Here is a 19,432-nt window from a genome sequence, read left to right as displayed (position 1 = left end):
TTATTGTGATATTGAAATATAAAAATAAAATTATATTTCATTATTTTTCGTTGCTCAAAATAAGCGTCACACTGGCGGAAGCCGGTGTAGCCGCTGAAACGCTGTGCATTTATCGAGACTTTCGACCCCAGGTAGGCCAGTTATGGATCTTCGGATCCACATTATGTCACCAGCTGTTCTCCACCGTGAACTGTGTTAAAAACAAACACGCTCACGCCTCACAGACGACAGCTTACAGTCCTGTAAAGATGAAAGTGACTTCGTACAGCCCTGATCTGCAGACGCTGTGCACAGAGGTTCAGGAGCAGAAGTCACGGCAGGCCCGACGATGTTTGCATGAACACGTTTTTCAGCACACGGTTGCTGTACGCACACAGCAGGCTGTAGCTTTGCAGCTCACAGCCCGACACACACCAACACAACAGCATAGAGAGCACAGACTTGTGATTTTGGGTGCCGCTCAGGTGCATCCGACTCCCTGCAGCGGCGCTGCAGACCACGCCCCGCCACACACATTAACATGGTAAAATACATATTTATGCAGAATTTTGCAATATTTTTTTTAGCAGCATAGTGTTTTTTTCCAATTATTTTTTAACATTCAGGTCAAAGCTCCAAAAACCCAAAGGCGATACAAGGGTGGCGGCTCTCAACAGTTTTTCTTTGCTACATGGATCATTTTAGTTCAGCTTTTAAATTCATGTAAGAGACCTTCAACTGAGTGTCTTTCCTTTTTGTTATATTTCTTTAAGAGTTCAAAATGTGTTAATTACATAAATAAAATGTAGTTTTCTCTGTAGCACTTCATGGATTTCATAAGCAACACACCTTAGTTGCTCACACAAAGCATAAAGGTAAAAAAACAATGTATACAGTGTTATCTTCATTTTAGATGTCAGAAAGTATTTGTGGCTCCCAGTGTTTTTGTTTGCGTGGAAACCGGGTCCAAGTGGCTCTTCGGGGGTTAAAGGTTGCTGACCCCTGCCCTAGCCCCTTAACCTCACCTAAATGTAACCCTGACATTAAAACCATATTTTGAGTCTCAAAAGTGTCTTCAAACTAATGGGGACCGGGATTTTGGTCCCCACGAAGACATTAATACCCATACACAGGTACACACACACACACACACACACACACACACACACACACACACACACACACACACACACACACACACACAGCCCTAAAGCTACACCTCCAACCAGTAGGTGGGGGTAATGCGCCTGATTGTTGGAGTCAACTGAAGACGAAGAAAAAAGAACTACAGCCCCCAGGGGGCACTGCGGCCCGCAGACTGTAAACACACATGAAGGACGGAGAGAGCAGAGAGAAGCATGATCGGTGAGTCTACCGGACCGATCAGCTGATTGATCCGGTCAGTCAGCTGATCTGCTTTTTTTGGTTGATGCGGGTCAGTGAGGGTTCTGTGTGGGCTGTCCTGTGTGCGGATCGGTGGCTGTGTCCCAATTCAGGGTCTGCACGCTTGAAATACGCATTTTAAGGGCGATTACGTCACCGCCACGCGACGACGGCTGTCCCAATTCGAAGTGTACTTCAAATGCGCCGTCGATTTCCCCAAATATCAAGCGTGGTCCGGTGCACGCTTCGTGGTCCCATATATCACACAGTGGCTGTCTCCCAATTCAGGGTCTGCAGCCTTAAAGTACGCAGCCTCAACGATCCTCAAGGGCCGCGTACTCAAAGACCGCTAAGGCCGGAAGTGCGAGGCTTGTGAAATGGGACGGTCTAGCCTCCGTTGCGCTGATACTGTTGTTTGTCAATAAAGTTTAAAAAAAAAAGCCTCCGTTGCGCTGCCCAGGTTGCCTAGCAACCATGATAATAACAGCTGGAAACGTGTCATACAGCTGTGTTTGACAGAAATGAAGGAGAAAATCGTTTGTTCATTTGTTTGTTTGTTTCTACATGAGCTTTGATCATTCTCTGTGAGATGAAGCTCAGCTATTGAACGGCGTATATTTTAAAGTAAAGACTTTAAAACCAAGTTAGTACAAACGTCACTAATGTCACATGACTTTGCCGACATGTGGCCAACAGGAATGTTTAATGGTCTTCGTTATTAAACATTTGCACATAAATAAGTGACATAATATTCAGTACTTAAAGTGTACTCTTCGGGCGCCCCTCATCCGCCGTTTTTTTCTGCAAATTTATCCACACCCACTGCTGCGCTATGCATTCTGGGATATGTTGGGCCACGAAGTCTACTCTGCCACAGCCTTAAAATTCAGGGAAATGAAGGACGCATTTGAGGGCCGCATTTTGAGCAGCCTTTGAATTGGGACAGCCTTCGGCGCGCCGCTGTGACGTAATCGGCCTTGAAATGCGTACTTTAAGGCTGCAGACCCTGAATAGACTACTTGCACTAGGGCATGTGACGTATTTCCGTTTCCAAATAGTACCGCTTGTGCGTTTCCGGTACGTTTGCTTATCTATCGGTAGCTATGCTAATGTCGCTTCAGAATGAGTATAAAAAGGAAAGTATTTAAAACAGAACATTTTCAAAAACAGGAGAAGAAATACTCCGAGCATCGCTGTGTCCCACTTTGTTCAGCTTCAGCCAAATTTAACGGCATACTAAGTTTTCATGCCTTTCCGACCCATTCCGACTTGAGAAGACAATGGCTGGTAAACATACACCGGGATCATTTCACAATTACCTCTCACACCAGGGTCTGCTGCAGACACTTTGCCAGTGATCAACTCATAGAGCCAACAACCCTCGATGGTCGAAGGAGGCTTATTAAAGGTGCTGTACCAACACTTTTTGAGTAGAATGGCTATAAACTTGGACCACCGCGGCGTAGTGTTTGGGAGAGAACGGAGCGACGCCTTGAACTAGTTCCTCCTGACGATCAAGAAGAGCAAAGTCTTACAAGAGATCATGACTACTGCTCAGTCCCCGAGCCGTCTGCATTGGACATATCTGCATCAGCTGCAGAAGACCTGTTCAAAGACGTGGAGACTCTGAGGAAGGAAATACAGGAGTTACGTGTCCAGCGAGAATTTGGGTTACAGCGTTTTGCTGGCTCCGACACTGACATCCGATTCTATACCAGGTACATCTAAGTTCTATTCAAGCTAACTGTTTAAAATATACCAAGGTCACCATCAGTTAAATTTCGAAAGTTTTTCCAGTCTTAATGAAAACAAAATAGATATTTACTTTTTCTCTGCTGATTGTATGTTTTATGTAGATGCTTTAGTATTTAAACGATATCCTAATGCTACAGGTAAAATACAACACCAAATACTCTTAATCAGACTATTTTATACAGCATTCCATTAGCATATTTGTCACAGTTCACATTATTTTTATGTCAGTGTGTAATGTTAATTAATGATTGACATGATGTATGTCTCTCTCGTGAATAGATTTCCAAGCTATGATCATTTGATGGCATTCTGGGTTTTGATTGAGCCTTGCATCTATAAAATGATCCGGGTTTCAAGAGCCAAGTCAGCTGCCAATCGGAACGAAGAAGTGTTGACACGTGCACGCACATCAACAGTAGGTTATGGGTTTGTTGGTAGTTAGAACTAGAGGTGTAATGTTATTGTATTTATGTACAATAACATTACATTATGTACAGTAGCATACATACACAGGTGTATGTATGCTAGACTCAGTATCCTTTACATACATACACCTGTGCACTACAGCACCTCATTGTTTACCCCATGGTACAGTATGGTATGCCTAACCATTACAAAACATTTAGCCAAGAAAAGAATAATTTTACTAGTTCATAGCTTAAGGAGTAACATTTTCCCTTTTGTTTTCACCTTCCAGAGGCAGCTGCTACAGCCAATTGATGAGTTTTTTCTTTTCCTGGTTTTCCTGTCAGTTGGTTTGAAGGAGAGGGACCTGGCACACCGCTTTAACATACACCAGTCCACAGTGAGCCGCATTATTGCAACATGGACAAATTTTCTTGCCACTGCACTGGGGTCTCAATGCATCTGGCTTACACGTGAAGGAGTGCAAGCTTACCTCCCTGAGGAATTCAAAGATTTCTCAGACACCCAGATGATCCTTGACTGTACAGAGCTGAGGTGTCAGACACCATCCTCACCACTTCTCCAAAGTGAAATGTACTCTTCGTACAAATCCCACTGTATGATGAAAGCCCTGGTTGGCATAGCTCCACATGGTCCAGTGACATTCATCTCTAATCTGTATGCTGGTTCGGTTAGTGACAAGGAACTATTCAAACAATCAGGCATTGCTGAGAAGTTGACTGAAGACATGGCAGTGATGGTAGATAAGGGCTTCCTAATCACCGATTGTTGTAAATGCAAAGTGTACTGCCCACCTTTTCTATCTAAGCAGAAGCAGATGCCAGCATACCAGGTTAAGGAGACGCAGGCCATAGCCAGACTCAGGGTACATGTGGAGCGAGTCATTAGGAGGATCAAACAGAACAAACTTTTTGATAGCATCATTACCATGTCACATGTTTATAATATCAACCAACTGTTTGCAGTGGCATGTATGCTGTCAAATTACCAGAACACAGCATTAGTTAAAAAATGGGTTAAGGCTCTGATATCTATTCTGTGTGACTTACAGCAGTTATGACATGGTCTGATTTTCTCACCCAATAAAGGAATATTTCATATATCAGTCTACTCTTCATTCTATCAGACACAGTTATCACAGCTCGTACATTTTCCTTTTTACACATGTATGTAAGCATTGAGCCAAATTTAGTAATGTCAACATATTAAAAGAACAATATTTGTCTCTTATATATAATACATCTATATATACACTGTCACAGATACTCGTCTTTGAGTGAAGATTTGAGGTGATAAGAAATATAAATAACTGCAACTTGAATCTTTGACCCAGAGTTCAAGCTCACTGCTATAACACACACACACACACACACACACACACACACACACACACACACACACACACACACACACATATATTTACAGTCCCGTGGTCTCAGCCTCAGATACTCAACTAATCAAAGTGATGTCATGACAAAAATGAATGACCAACAAAACATTTTTTCTCCTTCATTAATTTCAAACAAAGCTGTATGTAACGTTTCTCGTGGTTAGTATCATGGTTGCTAGGCAACCTGAACAGCGCGACGCAGGTTAGACCGTCCCGTCCCATTTCACAAGCCTCTCACTTCCGCACTTCTCGTACTTATAGTACGCACTGTACGTAGTACGCGTAGTGCGCGTAGTGCGCGTGCCTCAAGCGTGCAGACCCTGAATTGGGACACAGCCAATGACCTGATTAGAGTTCAGGTGCTACACGCAGTGACGTCATTTTACTTTCAAAAGAACACGTGGCAAATAACCTACGTGAAGCTGAAGTGTGTGTGTGTGTGTGTGTGTCTGTCCTCAGTGTTTGTGCGCTTTAACCTGGGCCCTGGCGTCCCGGTGGAGTTGCAGGAGGAGGCGAGCGTGGCTCAGCTGAAGGAGGTGGTGGGGAGTCAGCAGGGGGTGCGGCCGGAGCGCCTCAAGGTGCTGTTTGCAGGCCGGGAGCTGCAGAGCACCGCCACACTGCAGGTACGCTAGAGGTCAGGGGTCACTGCGGGGTCGAGGCATCTGCAGGAGGAAGTGATCACTCAGAGGGGTCTACATGCCAGTGATCTCCTCCTCTTCCTCGACTTTCAGTAAAATTCCGGTTAAACTATCTAGTTTTCTCAAACAGGTCCTCTCCTTCTCCTCGTCTCACATGTGGACACTTTGGAACAATAGACTGATAACCGCTAGAAAGCCATTATTTACCAGAAACTGGTTTGAGAGCGGCATCTTGTTTGTAACTGACTTGTTAGACTCTAATGGTGCTTTACTGGATTATGTATCTTTTCTGAAGAGACACAATTTAGACTGCCCACTAAAAGATACCAGAAAGGTTTGTCATGCTATCCCATTAGCTCAGCTATTATGCAACACATTGTTACATTCTAACATCAAACCAGCGCTGCCAAGCTTCAAAATTGGAAACTTTAATTTAAATGATAGTACAATAAGTTTATTAGAGTGAACTTCAAATCGATTCTTTTCCATGAGTTTGACTCGGGTAGACGTGTGCAGGCCTTTCACGGGGATCAGTCACTAGTGGAAAAGGTGTTTTCTGAATTTGTTAAGTAGCCTGTTCCTCCAAAAGTTAAAGAAACCCATTTTAAGGTCATTAATAATAAATACCCCGTATCTGAATTTCTAAAAAGGAGGTTTACATTTGGACCCGTGTTCTTTTAGTGATTCAGCCTGTGAAACATTACACCATCTGTTTTTCTCATGTCCTGTATCAGCTGGTTGTCACTCAAATCAGTGAAAATAACTCCTCCCAGACTGAGCTCCAACAGGGAGATCAGTTTGAGAACAGAAAAAAACACCTCTGCACATGAAAAAACACTTAATACACCAAAGAAACACATGACAAGCAACGGGGGGGTGCAGCATCGGGAGGGAATAAGTGTCGAAGGCGTTTGGAAAGGGAAGGGAGATGAGTGTGTGCATATCAGTGTATATGTATGTGTGTGTCCAGAGTTCAGCTGGGACAGTGTCCTTCGCCCTGCCAGGCTAAGTAAACAGTCTTCCTGCCAACCCAGGTGGCCTTTATTCCTCTTTTAGGTTTTAGAGAACAGACTGTGAGAGAATGTTCCAGGGAAAGTAATACAAAAAACACGAGACTAGACAAGGACACAAGAGGCTAAGCAGGGAAGCTAAGGGAGAGGAGGAGGAGAGGAGAAAAGTGCGACCGCCTTCGTCAAGAGCAAGAGCAGAATATAGATTACCTTCTATGCAATAATAACTCCAGTACTGAAAAGAATGGTTCAGATCCCTCCAATCTAAATAATTTCAGGCCAATTTCAAATCTGCCTGTCTTAGCCAACGTTCTGGAAAAGATAGTGGCTGCACAGGTTCATCGTCATCTCACTGGAAATAACCTGTACGAACAGTTTCAGTCCGGCTTCCGTTCATGTCACAGTACAGAAACATGTCTAGTAAAAATCACCAATGATCTTCTGCTTGCAGCTGACTCTGGACTCATCTCCATCCTCATTCTTCTTGAGCTTACAGCAGCTTTTGCCACAATCTCCCACCACATCCTTCTTCACAGATTAGCATCTATTGGCATCAGTGGTACAGCACTCGCCTGGTTTACTCTGGCTGCTCACAGTTTGTTCAATTACTCTCTCACAGATCAGTATCTACTCCAGTTAATTCTGGTGTACCCCAAGGCTCTGTCCTGGGTCCTTTACTTTTTATCATCTATCTCCTACCCCTAGGTAATATTATCAGGAAGCCTAACTTCCAGTTTCACTGCTGCGCAGATGACACCCAGGTCCAAACCCACAGCTACTCTCCCACCCACATCCATTTCTGACTGTTTAAGTGAAATCAAGGTCTGGTTTACTCACAACTTTCTTAAATTTAATAAAACAGAATTCATTTTAATAGGCACCAAATCAAAACTGACCAAAGTCCCAACCAGTCTTTCGTTATCCATCGATGACTGTTGTCACACCCTCCCCTCAGGTTAAGAGTCTTGGTGTCATCATCGACAGCGCTCTGTCCTTCGCAGCACATATAAATTATATTTTCATCTCTGTAATATTAACCGCCTTCGTCCTTCACTCACTTCAAACAGTACCGCCATACTTGTCGATGCTCTTGTCACATCTCGTTTAGCTTACTGTGAATCCCTTTCTTTGTGGTCTACCTCATAAATCTCTCCATAAATTGCAGTTAGTTCAAAATACAGCTGCTCGTATTATTTCCAGAATTAGATCCACTGAACATATAACAGCTGTTCTTAAACAGCTCCATTGGCTTCCAGTTCACCACCATGTCAATTTCAAGATCCTTCTTCTCACTTTCAAAGCGCTTCATAACCTCGCTCCTCCATATTTATCTGATCTTCATACGTACTCACTCCATCGTACACTCCGCTCTTTTTCCCTTCTGTCTGTTCCACCTGCTCGCCTGACTACCATTGGACTCAGAGCCTGTCACTAATGAGCCAAACGCTCTCACCACTTTTAAATCATGTCTCAAAACTCATCTATTCAGCATTGCATACAGCTGATCTGTCTTAGTCCATTTTTACCTTGCTCAGTTTTTATATTTGCTTTTATACTTTTATGACTGAATGACTGACTAAATTAGATTTTACCATGTTTAATATATTTTTTGCTGCTATTGCTCACGTGTTTTTGTAAGGTGACCTTGAGCGTCTGAAAGGCGCCTATAAATAAAATGTATTATTATTATTATTATTATTATTATTATTATTATTATTATTATTATTATTATTATATGGATCATTTACATCCATCTGTCTCTACTGTGATTAACAGTATCATCCGCTTAGGTAAATACCATCTACATTACAGCCAGTGGAGAAATACTACACCGTCCTCCACGTGGGTCATTATTCACGTCACTGAAGAAACTGAAATCCAGCAGATCTGTTAAAATCTATGATGACGTTTCTCATCTGTTACTGTTTTGATTTTTGCCTCCAGTCTTTTGTTGTTTTTGTTGTCTTTGAATATTGTTCTACAGTTTTATCCTCTACGACAGTTTGTATTTGCATTGTTTTAATTATTAATTTAAAAAAAAAAACCTCCTCTTCCTCCTCCTGTCACTCAGGGCTGCGACCTCCCAGAGCAGAGCACCGTCCACGTCGTCCTCCCTCCTTCAGGCGCCTCCTTTCAGCGGCTCATGCAGGAGCACCGAGCTGAGGACGGAGAGGAGGAGCAGGAGCAGGGCTCTTTGACCAGGCTGGACCTCAGCTCTTCTCGACTCCCTGCCAACAGTGAGGGAGGAGAGGGCAGAGCAGAGGGGGAGAGTCTGAAGGAGGTGCAGGCTGGAGCTCACAGCAGTGAGTGTGTCATGGTTACAGGTGCCTCGATGCCCCGTCCCTTGCTGCTGCTGAAATTCCTGAAATGTAATGTTTTTTCTAATGAAACAAATAGCACACTGGACTCTCAGAAAGACTTATTTATTTATTTTATAACCGATTTTTATTCAATTTAAATTTTATTTTAACTGTTGCCTCAGCTGACAGTACATCCTGTTTGAGTCCCGAGTTTACGAGGGCACCTGAATGCATCACCTGTCTCTGATCAGTGATCCATCACACACCTGAGATGGAGGTGTGAGGGAGGAGTCTGATATATTTCTGATGAAAGAATTAAAAATGAGCTGAAACACGTTTTTATACATGAAACACATGAAGTGCTGTAATACTCCCTTCAGAGTAGTATTACTCAGTACCTCGCTGGAGCTGTGAGTTCCAGTGCTTCTTGTTTCTTATGTACGATGATAAAGTAAAACGTTTGTATAGAAATGTCCCTGAGCACTTGAGCGCCACCTTCTGGTTGCAGTAGCACATTACATTCTTTCTGCTGCCTGGAAAAGACGAGTACCACCAAATACCCTGAAATTGTATTTATAACCCTAATCATGCTTGGCAGCACCTTACTACTCTGACTGTGTACTGTGTGTAAAGGTGTGCGTACCTGCAGTACCTTCTTCGTGTTCTGTAAGAGCTGCCGCTCCATCGAGCCAGGAAAACTGCGAGCGCGCTGCCGACGCTGCAAACAGACGGCGCTGACGCTCAGCAGGGTGAGAGACGTTTCTGCTTAAACTACACAGCAAAATCTCCAGTGTTAAATTAACACTAGAGAGTGTCTATATGGGTCCACACCTCTGAGTGTTAAATACAACACTGTTGAGTGTTAAATTAACACTTTTGACAGTGTTATATGTTTAAAAGTAACCTAGTCAGTTTTGAAGATTAACAATGGCTAACACTGAGCAGTGCTGATTTTCTAACACTGGAAAATAACTCAAAATATTAGAAATATTCCAGTGTTAGAAAATCAGCACAGCTCAGTGTTAGTCTTTGTTAATCTTCAAAACTGACTAGGTTACTTTTAAACATATAACACCGTCAAAAGTGTTAATTTAACACTCAACAGTGTTGTATTTAACACTCAGAGGTGTGGACCCATATAGACACTCTCTAGTGTTAATTTAACACTGGAGATTTTGCTGTGTACAGTACTTTTATTACAGTGCTTATACTGCAGTACTTGTACTACAGTGCTTATACTGCAGTACTTGTACTGCAGTGCTTGTACTACAGTGCTTATACTGCAGTACTTGTACTACAGTGCTTGTACTACAGGGTGGTCCACTTATATGGATACACCGTAATAAAATGGGAATGGTTGGTGATATTAAAGTCCTGTTTGTGGCACATTAGTATATGTGAGGGGGCAAACTCCTCAAGATGGGCGGTGACCATGGTGGCCATTTAGAAGTCGGCCATCTTGGATACAACTTTTGTTTTTTCAATAGGAAGAGGGCCATGTGACATATCAAACTTATTGGTAATGTCACAAGAAAAACAATGGTGTGCTTGGTTTCAACGTAACTTTATTCTTTCATGAGTTATTTACAAGTTTCTGACCACTTATAAAATGTGTTCAATGTGCTGCCCATTGTGTTGGATTGTCAATGCAACCCTCTTCTCCCACTCTTTACACACTGATAGCAACACCGCGGGAGAAATGCCAGCACAGGCATCCAGTATCCGTAGTTTCAGGTGCTGCACATCTTGTATCTTCACACCATAGACAATTGCCTTCAGATGACCCCAAAGATAAAAGTCTAAGGGGGTCAGATCGGGAGACCTTGGGGGCCATTCAACTGGCCCATGACGACCAATCCACTTTCCAGGAAACTGTTCATCTAGGAATGCTTGGACCTGGCACCCATAATGTGGTGGTGCACCATCTTGCTGGAAAAACTCAGGGAACATGCCAGCTTCAGTGCATAAAGAGGGAAACACATCATCATGTAGCAATTTCAAATATCCAGTGGCCTTGAGGTTTCCATTGATGAAGAATTGACCCACTGTTGTTGTACCCCATATACCACACCAAACCATCACTTTTGTTGGTCCAACAGTCTTGGAGGGATCCATCCAATGTGGGTCAGTGTCAGACCAATAGCGGTGGTTTTGTTTGTTAACTTCACCATTCACATAAAAGTTTGCCTCACTGAACAGAATCTTCTGCGTGAACTGAGGGTCCTGTTCCAATTTTTGTTTTGCCCATTCTGCAAATTCTGTGCACCGATCTGGGTCATCCTCGCTGAGATGCTGCAGTAGCTGGAGTTTGTAAGGGTGCCATTTGTGAGTAGCTAATATCCGCCGAAGGGATGTTCGACTAATGCCGCTCTCCAGTGACATGCGGCGAGTGCTACACTGTGGGCTCTTGCTGAATGAAGCTAGGACAGCCACTGATGTTTCTTCATTAGTGACGGTTTTCTTACGTCCACATTTTGGCAAATCCAACACTGAACCAGTTTCACGAAACTTAGCAAGCAGTTTGCTAACTGTAGCATGGGAGATGGGTGGTCTCGTAGGGTGTCTTGCATTGAAATCTGCTGCAATGACCCGGTTACTGCGTTCACCAGATATCAACATGATTTCGCTCTTCACGTGTTAACCTCTTCAACATGTCAATGGCTGTGAACAAAGAGAAACTTGTAAATAACTCATGAAAGAATAAAGTTACGTTGAAACCAAGAACACCATTGTTGTTCTTGTGACATTACCAATAAGTTTGATGTGTCACATGGCCCTCTTCCTATTGAAAAAACAAAAGTTGTATCCAAGATGGCCGACTTCTAAATGGCCACCATGGTCACCACCCATCTTGAGGAGTTTGCCCCCTCACATATACTAATGTGCCACAAACAGGACTTTAATATCACCAACCATTCCCATGTTATTACGATGTATCCATATAAATGGACCACCCTGTACAGTGTTTGTACTACAGTACTTGTATTACAGTAGTTATACTGCAGTGCTTGTACTACAGTACTTGTATTACAGTACTTATACTGCAGTGCTTGTACTACAGTACTTGTATTACAGTACTTATACTGCAGTGCTTGTACTACAGTACTTGTATTACAGTACTTATACTGCAGTACTGCACTGACTGTGTGTGTTGCAGGGTCCGTCCTGCTGGGACGACGTGCTCCTTTCCGGTCGCATCCATGGCATCTGTCAGTCAGAGGGTTGTCAAGGCAACGAAGCGGTAAGGGGCGAGGCTTCACCAAAAAGCTGAATCAGTGATGAATCAGAAAATAAGCAGCGGCTCAGAGACTTATCTGCAAACTATTGATCAGCTGTCAGAGGGGTGGAGCATGACTTCAGTTTTTTCCCCCAGATATTTTTATTGAATTTTCTGCATCCATTTTACAAAAGACAACTTGAACAATATGCCGTTTTCTTTTTGAAGAACGTAAAACAATATGAAACATACATTCCACCTCATAATTACAAGAGTACCAGTAGGTGTACAAAAAGGAAAAAAAAAAGGATCCAAGCTAATAATACAAATAGTAAACCCTGGAGTACAAGATAGCAGTTCCTGAGTGGACAAGAGAGATATGCAGAGTTTCAGAACCCACACCCCTACACAAACAAAAAACAAAACGGAACAAACAAAATGAGTGGTCAGCTTAGTCGTCGAAATAAGTCAAATCCGTAAGAAAAAAGAAATATGTATAAAGTAGATAAATAAATGCCATCATAAAGTGCAGGCACAATAGAGTCTGTATAGTTAAGCATTAGATAAAATAGAATAAAGTCTGAGCTGGCTAACTGGGAGTGTTACGGGACTGGAAAGTCTGCACATGATCAAAAAAGGGTTGCCAGATCTTAAAAAATTTGACCATAGACCCACGCAGGGTGAATTTAATCTTTTCGAGTTTGCTAAAATGCAAAGCATCTCTGATCCAGATTTCCCAGGATGGGGGAGAAGGGGACTTCCAACATAACAATATTCTGCGTCTTGCCAATAAGGTGAGAAATGCTACCAAATCCGCCTGGGGCGTCGGCAAGACAACTGTATCAGGAAGAACCCCAAACAAAGGGGTTGAGGGCACAGGTTGGAGGGTTAGCTGGATGATCTTTGATAGAGTCAGAAAAATATTAATCCAGTATTGTTTGATGGATGGACATGACCAAAACATATGTATTAAAGAGGCAGGTGTTTGATGACAGCAGTCGCAATCAGGGCTAAGGTTGGGGTATATTGGAGCTAGTCTGGCTTTAGTCCAGTGTACGCGGTGTAAAATCTTACATTGAATTAACCTGTGTTTGGCACATAATGAGGAGCCATGGACCTGGTAAAGAATTTTATCTCGAAAGACATCCTGAATCACACATCCCAAATCCTGCTCCCATGCCATTTTAATAGCCGAGGTTGAGGAGTTGCCAAATGAACATATTCTCCCATACAGACAAGAGATCAGGCCCTGTGATGAAGGGGGAGGCAATAGAAGGTTATCAAAGTCATGACAAGGAGGTCTAGATGGGAACTGAGAGGATTTCTCCTTAACAAAACTCCGGATTTGTAAGTAGCGAAAAAAGTGACTTTTTGGAAGGCCAAATTTAAATGAGAGCTGTTTAAAAGAGGCAAATGTATTCTGAATATACAGATCAGAAAAAGACCTGATACCCAAGGAGGCCCACAAACAAAAAGCACCATCAACTAACGAAGGCTGAAAAGAGGGATTTTTCAAAATGGGTGACTGAAGGGAAAAAAGTTCAGCTTAAAATAACGACGAAATTGATGCCATATTTTCAAGGTAACTTTGACAATAGTGTTATTATAAAAACCTGCACTCGGAGGCTGCTTTTGGGCATAAATCAGGGCTGGTAAAGAGGATGAGGCACAGGAAGAAATCTCCAAGCTCAGCCACGCCGGGGCATTATTCATACCTTCCCCCTGTAGCCAGTACCTGAGAATACGAATATTACATGCCCAATAATAGAACATAAAGTTTGGTAAAGCCAACCCCCCCATCTTTTTCGGTCTTTGAAGATATGTCTTGCGTATTCTAGGGTTTTGGTTTTTTTTTTGTTCCAAATGAACCGAGAGAATCTTGTCTAATTTAACAAAAAAAGAAATTGGGATAAATACAGGGACACACTGAAAAAGAAAATAACATTTTGGAAGGATGTTCATTTTAATCGCATTTATACGCCCTGCCACAGACAGATGGAGAAGAGACCATCTGTCCAAATCCTGCCTAACTTTCTCCACAAGTGGGTTGAAATTAAGCTTGAAAAGATTATGAAATTGACTTGTAATTTTAACCCCTAAATATGTACAGTTGTCCAATACAAGTCGAAAAGGCAGTGCTGTACACTGATATTTCTGTGCAGCAGCATTCAGAGGGAACAGTTCACTCTTGCCGAGATTCAGCTTATAGCCAGAAATAAGGCTAAACTGTTCAAGTATTGAGAGCACCAAAGGAAATGAGGATGCTGGTTTTGAGACATAAAGAAGCAAATCATTTGTATATAAGGAGACCTTTTGTTCCATACCATTTCTAGTAACCCCGGTGATACCTGGGTTAGATCTCAGCGATATGGCCAAGGGCTCCATTGCAATTGCAAAGAGCAATGGCGACATGGGACAGCCCTGCCTAGTCTGAACAGAGGAAAAAAGTCAGAATATGTGCCATTTGTTTTGACAGCGGCAAACAGGGAAGTATAAAGAAGTTCCAACCAGGAGATGATTATCCACACGCATCGCTAAAAGTTTAGCAAGGATTTTATAGTCCACATTTAACAAAGAAATGGGACGGTATGAGCCACATTGTAATGGATCATTATCCTTTTTTAAGATCAAGGGTATAGATGCCTGTAGTAGAGAAGGTGGGAGGGATCCAACTTCAAGTGAATGCTTATACATATTTACCATGAGTGGGGCCAGTCTAGGCATAAATTTACGATAGAACTCAACGGGAGACCCGTCCTGTCCAGGACACTTAGAACACTGCAATTTGCTGATAGCTTTCAGGATCTCTTCTACAGTTATTGGTCCCTCCAGCCGAAGACTGTGTGTTTGATCAATTGATGGGAGTTTAAGATGATTGAAAAAGGAGTCCAAAGATTCAGTGCTAAATACAGATTCAGACGCATAAAGAGAATAAAAGTCTCGAAATTGGTTATTAATTATTTTAGGATCCATAGAAACACTGCTTGATGTCTGAATCCGAGGAATGGAATGTGCAGCTGCTGCACTACGAAGCTGATGGGAAAGCAGTTTACTGGCCGTATCCCCATACTCATACTGGGAGTGCTGACACTTCAACAGCATCTCTTCAGCCCGAGCAGAGGACAGGTGATTAAACTCAGTCTGCAAGGACAGCCTGTCGTTATAGGAATGGGTATCGTTTAGGTTTTATCCAATACCAGTACCAAACCGGTACTTTTGAAACGGTGCCGGTGCTTAAACGGTGCTCGAACCGGTGCTTAAAGAATGGAGAACACAAACTTTGTCCAAAAACCTCTCATGTTCAGCTGTTTTTTTGTAAAAAGATAACAATGTTAGCCTTTTCTGCAGCTATGGGGCATATATGGTATCACTCTTGGCTGGAAGCAGTGCTTAAACAATGGAAAAAACAAACTTTGTCCAAAAACCTCTCATGTTTAGCTGTTTTCCACTTTTTGTTTGGTCATTTTAGCCTTTTTGGCCAGGGTGAAGGGAGCATCTGCTATCAAACAAGAAGACAGCCGCATGTAACTACGACGGTGTTTGCTAGTTCACCTTACGTGCATTAATGTGATAACATGGTTAGCCTACTCAACGTAAATGACACACGAACAACATGAAGCTACTCACGCAGAGAATAACTGCTGCTGCTGCCATTATCATCCGTTATCATTTCTGCTCTAATCTTCGGGTTTTTGGGAGATGTTGCAAACTCTGGGTCTGATAACAGGCACCACACCCGCAGTAGATGTGCTCGATGTGTGTGGCTTTATTTTTGTGCCACTATTCTGAGTGTACGTAAAAAAAATTTGAACGCACGTAAAAAAAAATTGCAGTTGCAAGTGTTGCATTTTGAGGTGAAATTTATTTTGCCTCAAACGAGGCAGTGGCAGAGGAACACAGAGTGGCAGAGTTTGAAATATTACTGTTTCTGGGTCACAAAATAAACTTTAAAGATATTTTCATGCCAGAATGGTGCTGTGTAAACTTCTAATATCTGCTCGATTCATCAAGACATCACATATTTGCACAAGTGCTCTAACGTTTTTGGAGCACTTACGAAGTCTAAAATGATCTGAAATTTTTAGGTGTGTTTCTTGTAAAAACACAATCTGGGCACCAAAAATTGCAAATGATGGAGGACCTTGCTCCTTTTAATAGGCTGATTCAGACCTTTACAATTCCAGCTACAGAACGTAAACGAGTGACCTGCTTGTTGGTTATTAATATTTAGTTGCGATACCATGTTAGAACAAAGACAAAAAAACAAAAGCTGACCGGTGAGAAGCACAGAAAGAACAAAGTCAGTGTACAGAACAGTACAACATAAAAACAAAGAGAACGCCCAAACTTCCCCCTAAATGCTGAAGCATCTTCCCAAACAAGATGCGCGCACCCCCCACCAAATACACCCCTGAGCACTTCTTCCCAACCATCCAAAGTCTCAGTTGAGTTCAAGCTCCTTACAATACAAGGCAGAGACAAATCAAGGATTGTATAAAAATATATTAGAACAAGACACATCCTATAAATCAAGTTCACCTCAAATAAATGTTACTAAAAAAATAAAAAAAATAAAAAATTTCACAGAAGTTAACCAAGATGAACATATCAGCCTAACGGGCTAAGACACTTATGTGTCCTGAGAGGCAGGGCCCCCCAGGATCTTATTGGCAAAGTCCGTGGCAGACGCAGGATCAGTAAACTTACGTACAACTCCATCTGGAAGTGATATCCTCAGTTCCGCTGAATAGAACAGGCCGAACTTGATCCCAGGACTAGAGTGCAGAAGGTGCTTCAAACTAGTAAACTGCGAACGTTTTTTAGCCACTGCAGGTGTGAAGTCTGGAAAAATGGAGATCCTTCTGCCCTGGTAAAGTAGAGGAGAGTTTGCTCCTGCAAGACGTAGCAGCTGTTCCTTGACATGGAAGTAGTGGACTCTAATGAGCAGTGGGCAAGGAGGTGCTCCATCTCTGGGCTTTGGTCCAAGGGATCTGTGAACCCGATCCAACAGAGGTGCTTCATTCCGTTTCAGAAGATCTTGCAGGAGATGGGAAATAAACTCGCTAGGGTTAGATTCAATTCAATTCAATTCAATTTATTTATATAGCGCCAAATCACAACAAAAGTCGCCTCAAGGCGCTTCATAGATACAGAGAAAAACCCAACAATCATATGACCCCCTATGAGCAAGCACTTTGATGACAGTGGGAAGGACAAACTCCTTTTTAACAGGAGGAAACCTCCGGCAGAACCAGGCTCAAGGAGGGGCGGGGCCATCTGCTTCACACCATGGTGTCTAACAGCGCCCCGCCTCACTTCAGTTTTTCCGGGAACTTTTGATTGTCACATGAGCCATCACAGATAATGTCATTGATTAAGCCAGGTGGAGTGTGTGTGTCTGTCTTCAGGAGTTTTACATGAAGTGTGCGTCTCACCCGACGTCAGATGATGACCTTTCCGTGGCCCTCGACCTCATCATGACCAACACCAGAGGCGTGCCCTGTATCGCCTGCACCGATGTCATGTACAGCGCGCACACACACACACACGGACACACACACACACACCACCCATCACCCATCAGCCAGGTGTAATCCCACCCCTTCTGCCTCTCAGGGGCGTGGTCCTGGTCTTCCAGTGCTCGGAGCGTCATGTGATCTGTCTCGACTGTTTCCAGCGTTATTGCCAGACGCGCCTGAATGACCGGCAGTTTGTGTACCATCCTGTGATTGGCTACTCGCTGCCGTGTGCAGGTGGGGACAAGGGGTGTGGTCAATGCAACCTTCACTCTCTGTAGAAATATGTCAGAACAAGACTGCCCAAGAATCTGAATTCATTTTCAATGATCATTGTTCATTAACTGCAGACAGGAGCATGCGACATTATCAGACATGTGTGAGTGTGCACACGCGTGTAAACATGTTTCATGTGTTAATGTTTCAGTCGGCTGCGACGACTCTCTGATTAAAGAAGTTCATCATTTCAGGATCCTGGGAGATGAGCAGGTACACGCAGTACTGCATCACAAAGATAATTATACAAATACTCTCACACTTACTGTGAGTGAAACATTGTGAAGTCTGTCAACACTCGGCCAACAAAAAATGATCAAAAAATAAAAACAAATAAATAAATAAAAGAGTGAACGTGGCAGACAGATGTCAGACAGACTCTCAAATATGAAATCCCTGAAGAAGATTTTTGTAAGCAAATGGGAACCAGTAAGAGCCAATGAGAGGCCTCTGCCTCAATCCTAGCCAATTACTGTGAGCAGAAAGGGGTTACCATGGCAACGATAACGCAAGAAAACCAAAATTCATCCAGTGAGCATGCTCCAGGTGAGTCAGCTGAACCACCTGCACCCTCAGTCACCTTTGCTGTGTCCTCTCAGTATGGGCGCTACCTGCAGTATGGCGCTGAGGAGTGTCTGCTCACCACTGGAGGAATGATGTGTCCATCACCTGGCTGTGGGGCGGGGCTTCTCCCACCTGATGGCAGAAGGAAGTTGGAGTGTGACCGCCGGCTTGGCTGCGGCTTTGTCTTCTGCAGACTCTGCAGGGGGGAGTACCATGAGGGGGCGTGTCAGGCAGTGACAGCCCCGCCCACAGGGGAAGCAGCACAGGTGAGCTGGCCAGTTACAGAGGTTGTAGGACGATGACGAAAATAAAACAATCAGCTGACTCCTCTTCTTCCTCAGGGCTTCGTGGTCGGGGAGGAGGCGTCGCTCATGGGGAGATGGGAGTCAGCGTCTCTGCTCGTCATCGCCGAGTCGACCCGGCCCTGCCCAACGTGTTCGGTTCCCGTGGAGAGAAATGGTAAGGGACGGCTGTGGTGTCATACATGTCGAGGATCGTGTGACAATGGCTGACACGCTGTCTCCCCCTGCAGGCGGCTGCATGCACATGCACTGCCCGCTGTGCAAGGCCGAGTGGTGCTGGCTCTGTGGAGTCCCCTGGAACAGAGAGTGTATGGGAAACCACTGGTTCAGTTAAACGGGTCACATCACTGCTTGCGGTCACAGAAAAGACTGATGGCTTTAACATGTTCTTCCTTTTTGTTGAAGCCCTTTCACAATAAAAGTCAAATGAAGTTTTTAGTCTGACTGACTGACTGTTTGAATAAACATGTGGATCCAACAGTGGGAAAAATGTTTATTTTCACTCTTGGACTTTCAGGTTTTACTGTCTCCTTTGTTAATTTGAGTAAACATTTCTGAGTTAAAATATCTTCACGTGTATGCTGAATCGTCCAGGTAAAGAAAGTTGATTCTGTTCATCTGGACGTTTTCAGATGAGAAACGTTTCATCATCAGGTGCTACGGTGGCCCCTAGAGA

At 43.3% G+C, this 19,432-nt stretch overlaps 2 protein-coding genes across 4 annotated transcripts; both read left to right on the top strand.

Moving 5' to 3' along the window:
* Positions 1 to 1,206: 1,206 nt before the first annotated feature.
* On the top strand, positions 1,207 to 19,194 carry prkn (parkin RBR E3 ubiquitin protein ligase). 3 transcript variants are annotated; one of them, XM_080869488.1, is made up of 11 exons: positions 1,207 to 1,344; positions 5,393 to 5,556; positions 8,653 to 8,884; positions 9,515 to 9,630; positions 12,039 to 12,122; positions 17,507 to 17,622; positions 17,715 to 17,851; positions 18,042 to 18,103; positions 18,490 to 18,720; positions 18,796 to 18,913; positions 18,987 to 19,194. In XM_080869488.1, exons 1-11 carry the CDS (start codon positions 1,338 to 1,340, stop codon positions 19,088 to 19,090), a joined length of 1,371 nt encoding a protein of 456 aa, XP_080725614.1. In that variant the 5' UTR covers positions 1,207 to 1,337; the 3' UTR covers positions 19,091 to 19,194. The 3 variants fall into 3 exon arrangements, with proteins under 3 accessions (XP_080725614.1, XP_080725613.1, XP_080725612.1); XM_080869487.1 differs by having other exon boundaries at positions 8,653 to 8,905; XM_080869486.1 differs by having other exon boundaries at positions 8,653 to 8,950.
* Positions 2,807 to 4,614, top strand: LOC308388650 (uncharacterized protein). The gene is made up of 3 exons (XM_080869490.1): positions 2,807 to 3,080; positions 3,397 to 3,532; positions 3,815 to 4,614. The coding sequence occupies exons 2-3, from the start codon at positions 3,419 to 3,421 to the stop codon at positions 4,601 to 4,603; spliced, it is 903 nt and encodes a 300-aa protein (XP_080725616.1). The 5' UTR covers positions 2,807 to 3,080; positions 3,397 to 3,418; the 3' UTR covers positions 4,604 to 4,614.
* Positions 19,195 to 19,432: the final 238 nt, after the last annotated feature.

The sequence above is a fragment of the Rhamphochromis sp. 'chilingali' genome (genome assembly GCF_963969265.1).
Source record: "Rhamphochromis sp. 'chilingali' genome assembly, chromosome: 20".
In the NCBI taxonomy this organism is placed as follows: domain Eukaryota; kingdom Metazoa; phylum Chordata; class Actinopteri; order Cichliformes; family Cichlidae; genus Rhamphochromis; species Rhamphochromis sp. 'chilingali'.
This window is presented reverse-complemented; position numbering and strand designations above follow the sequence as displayed.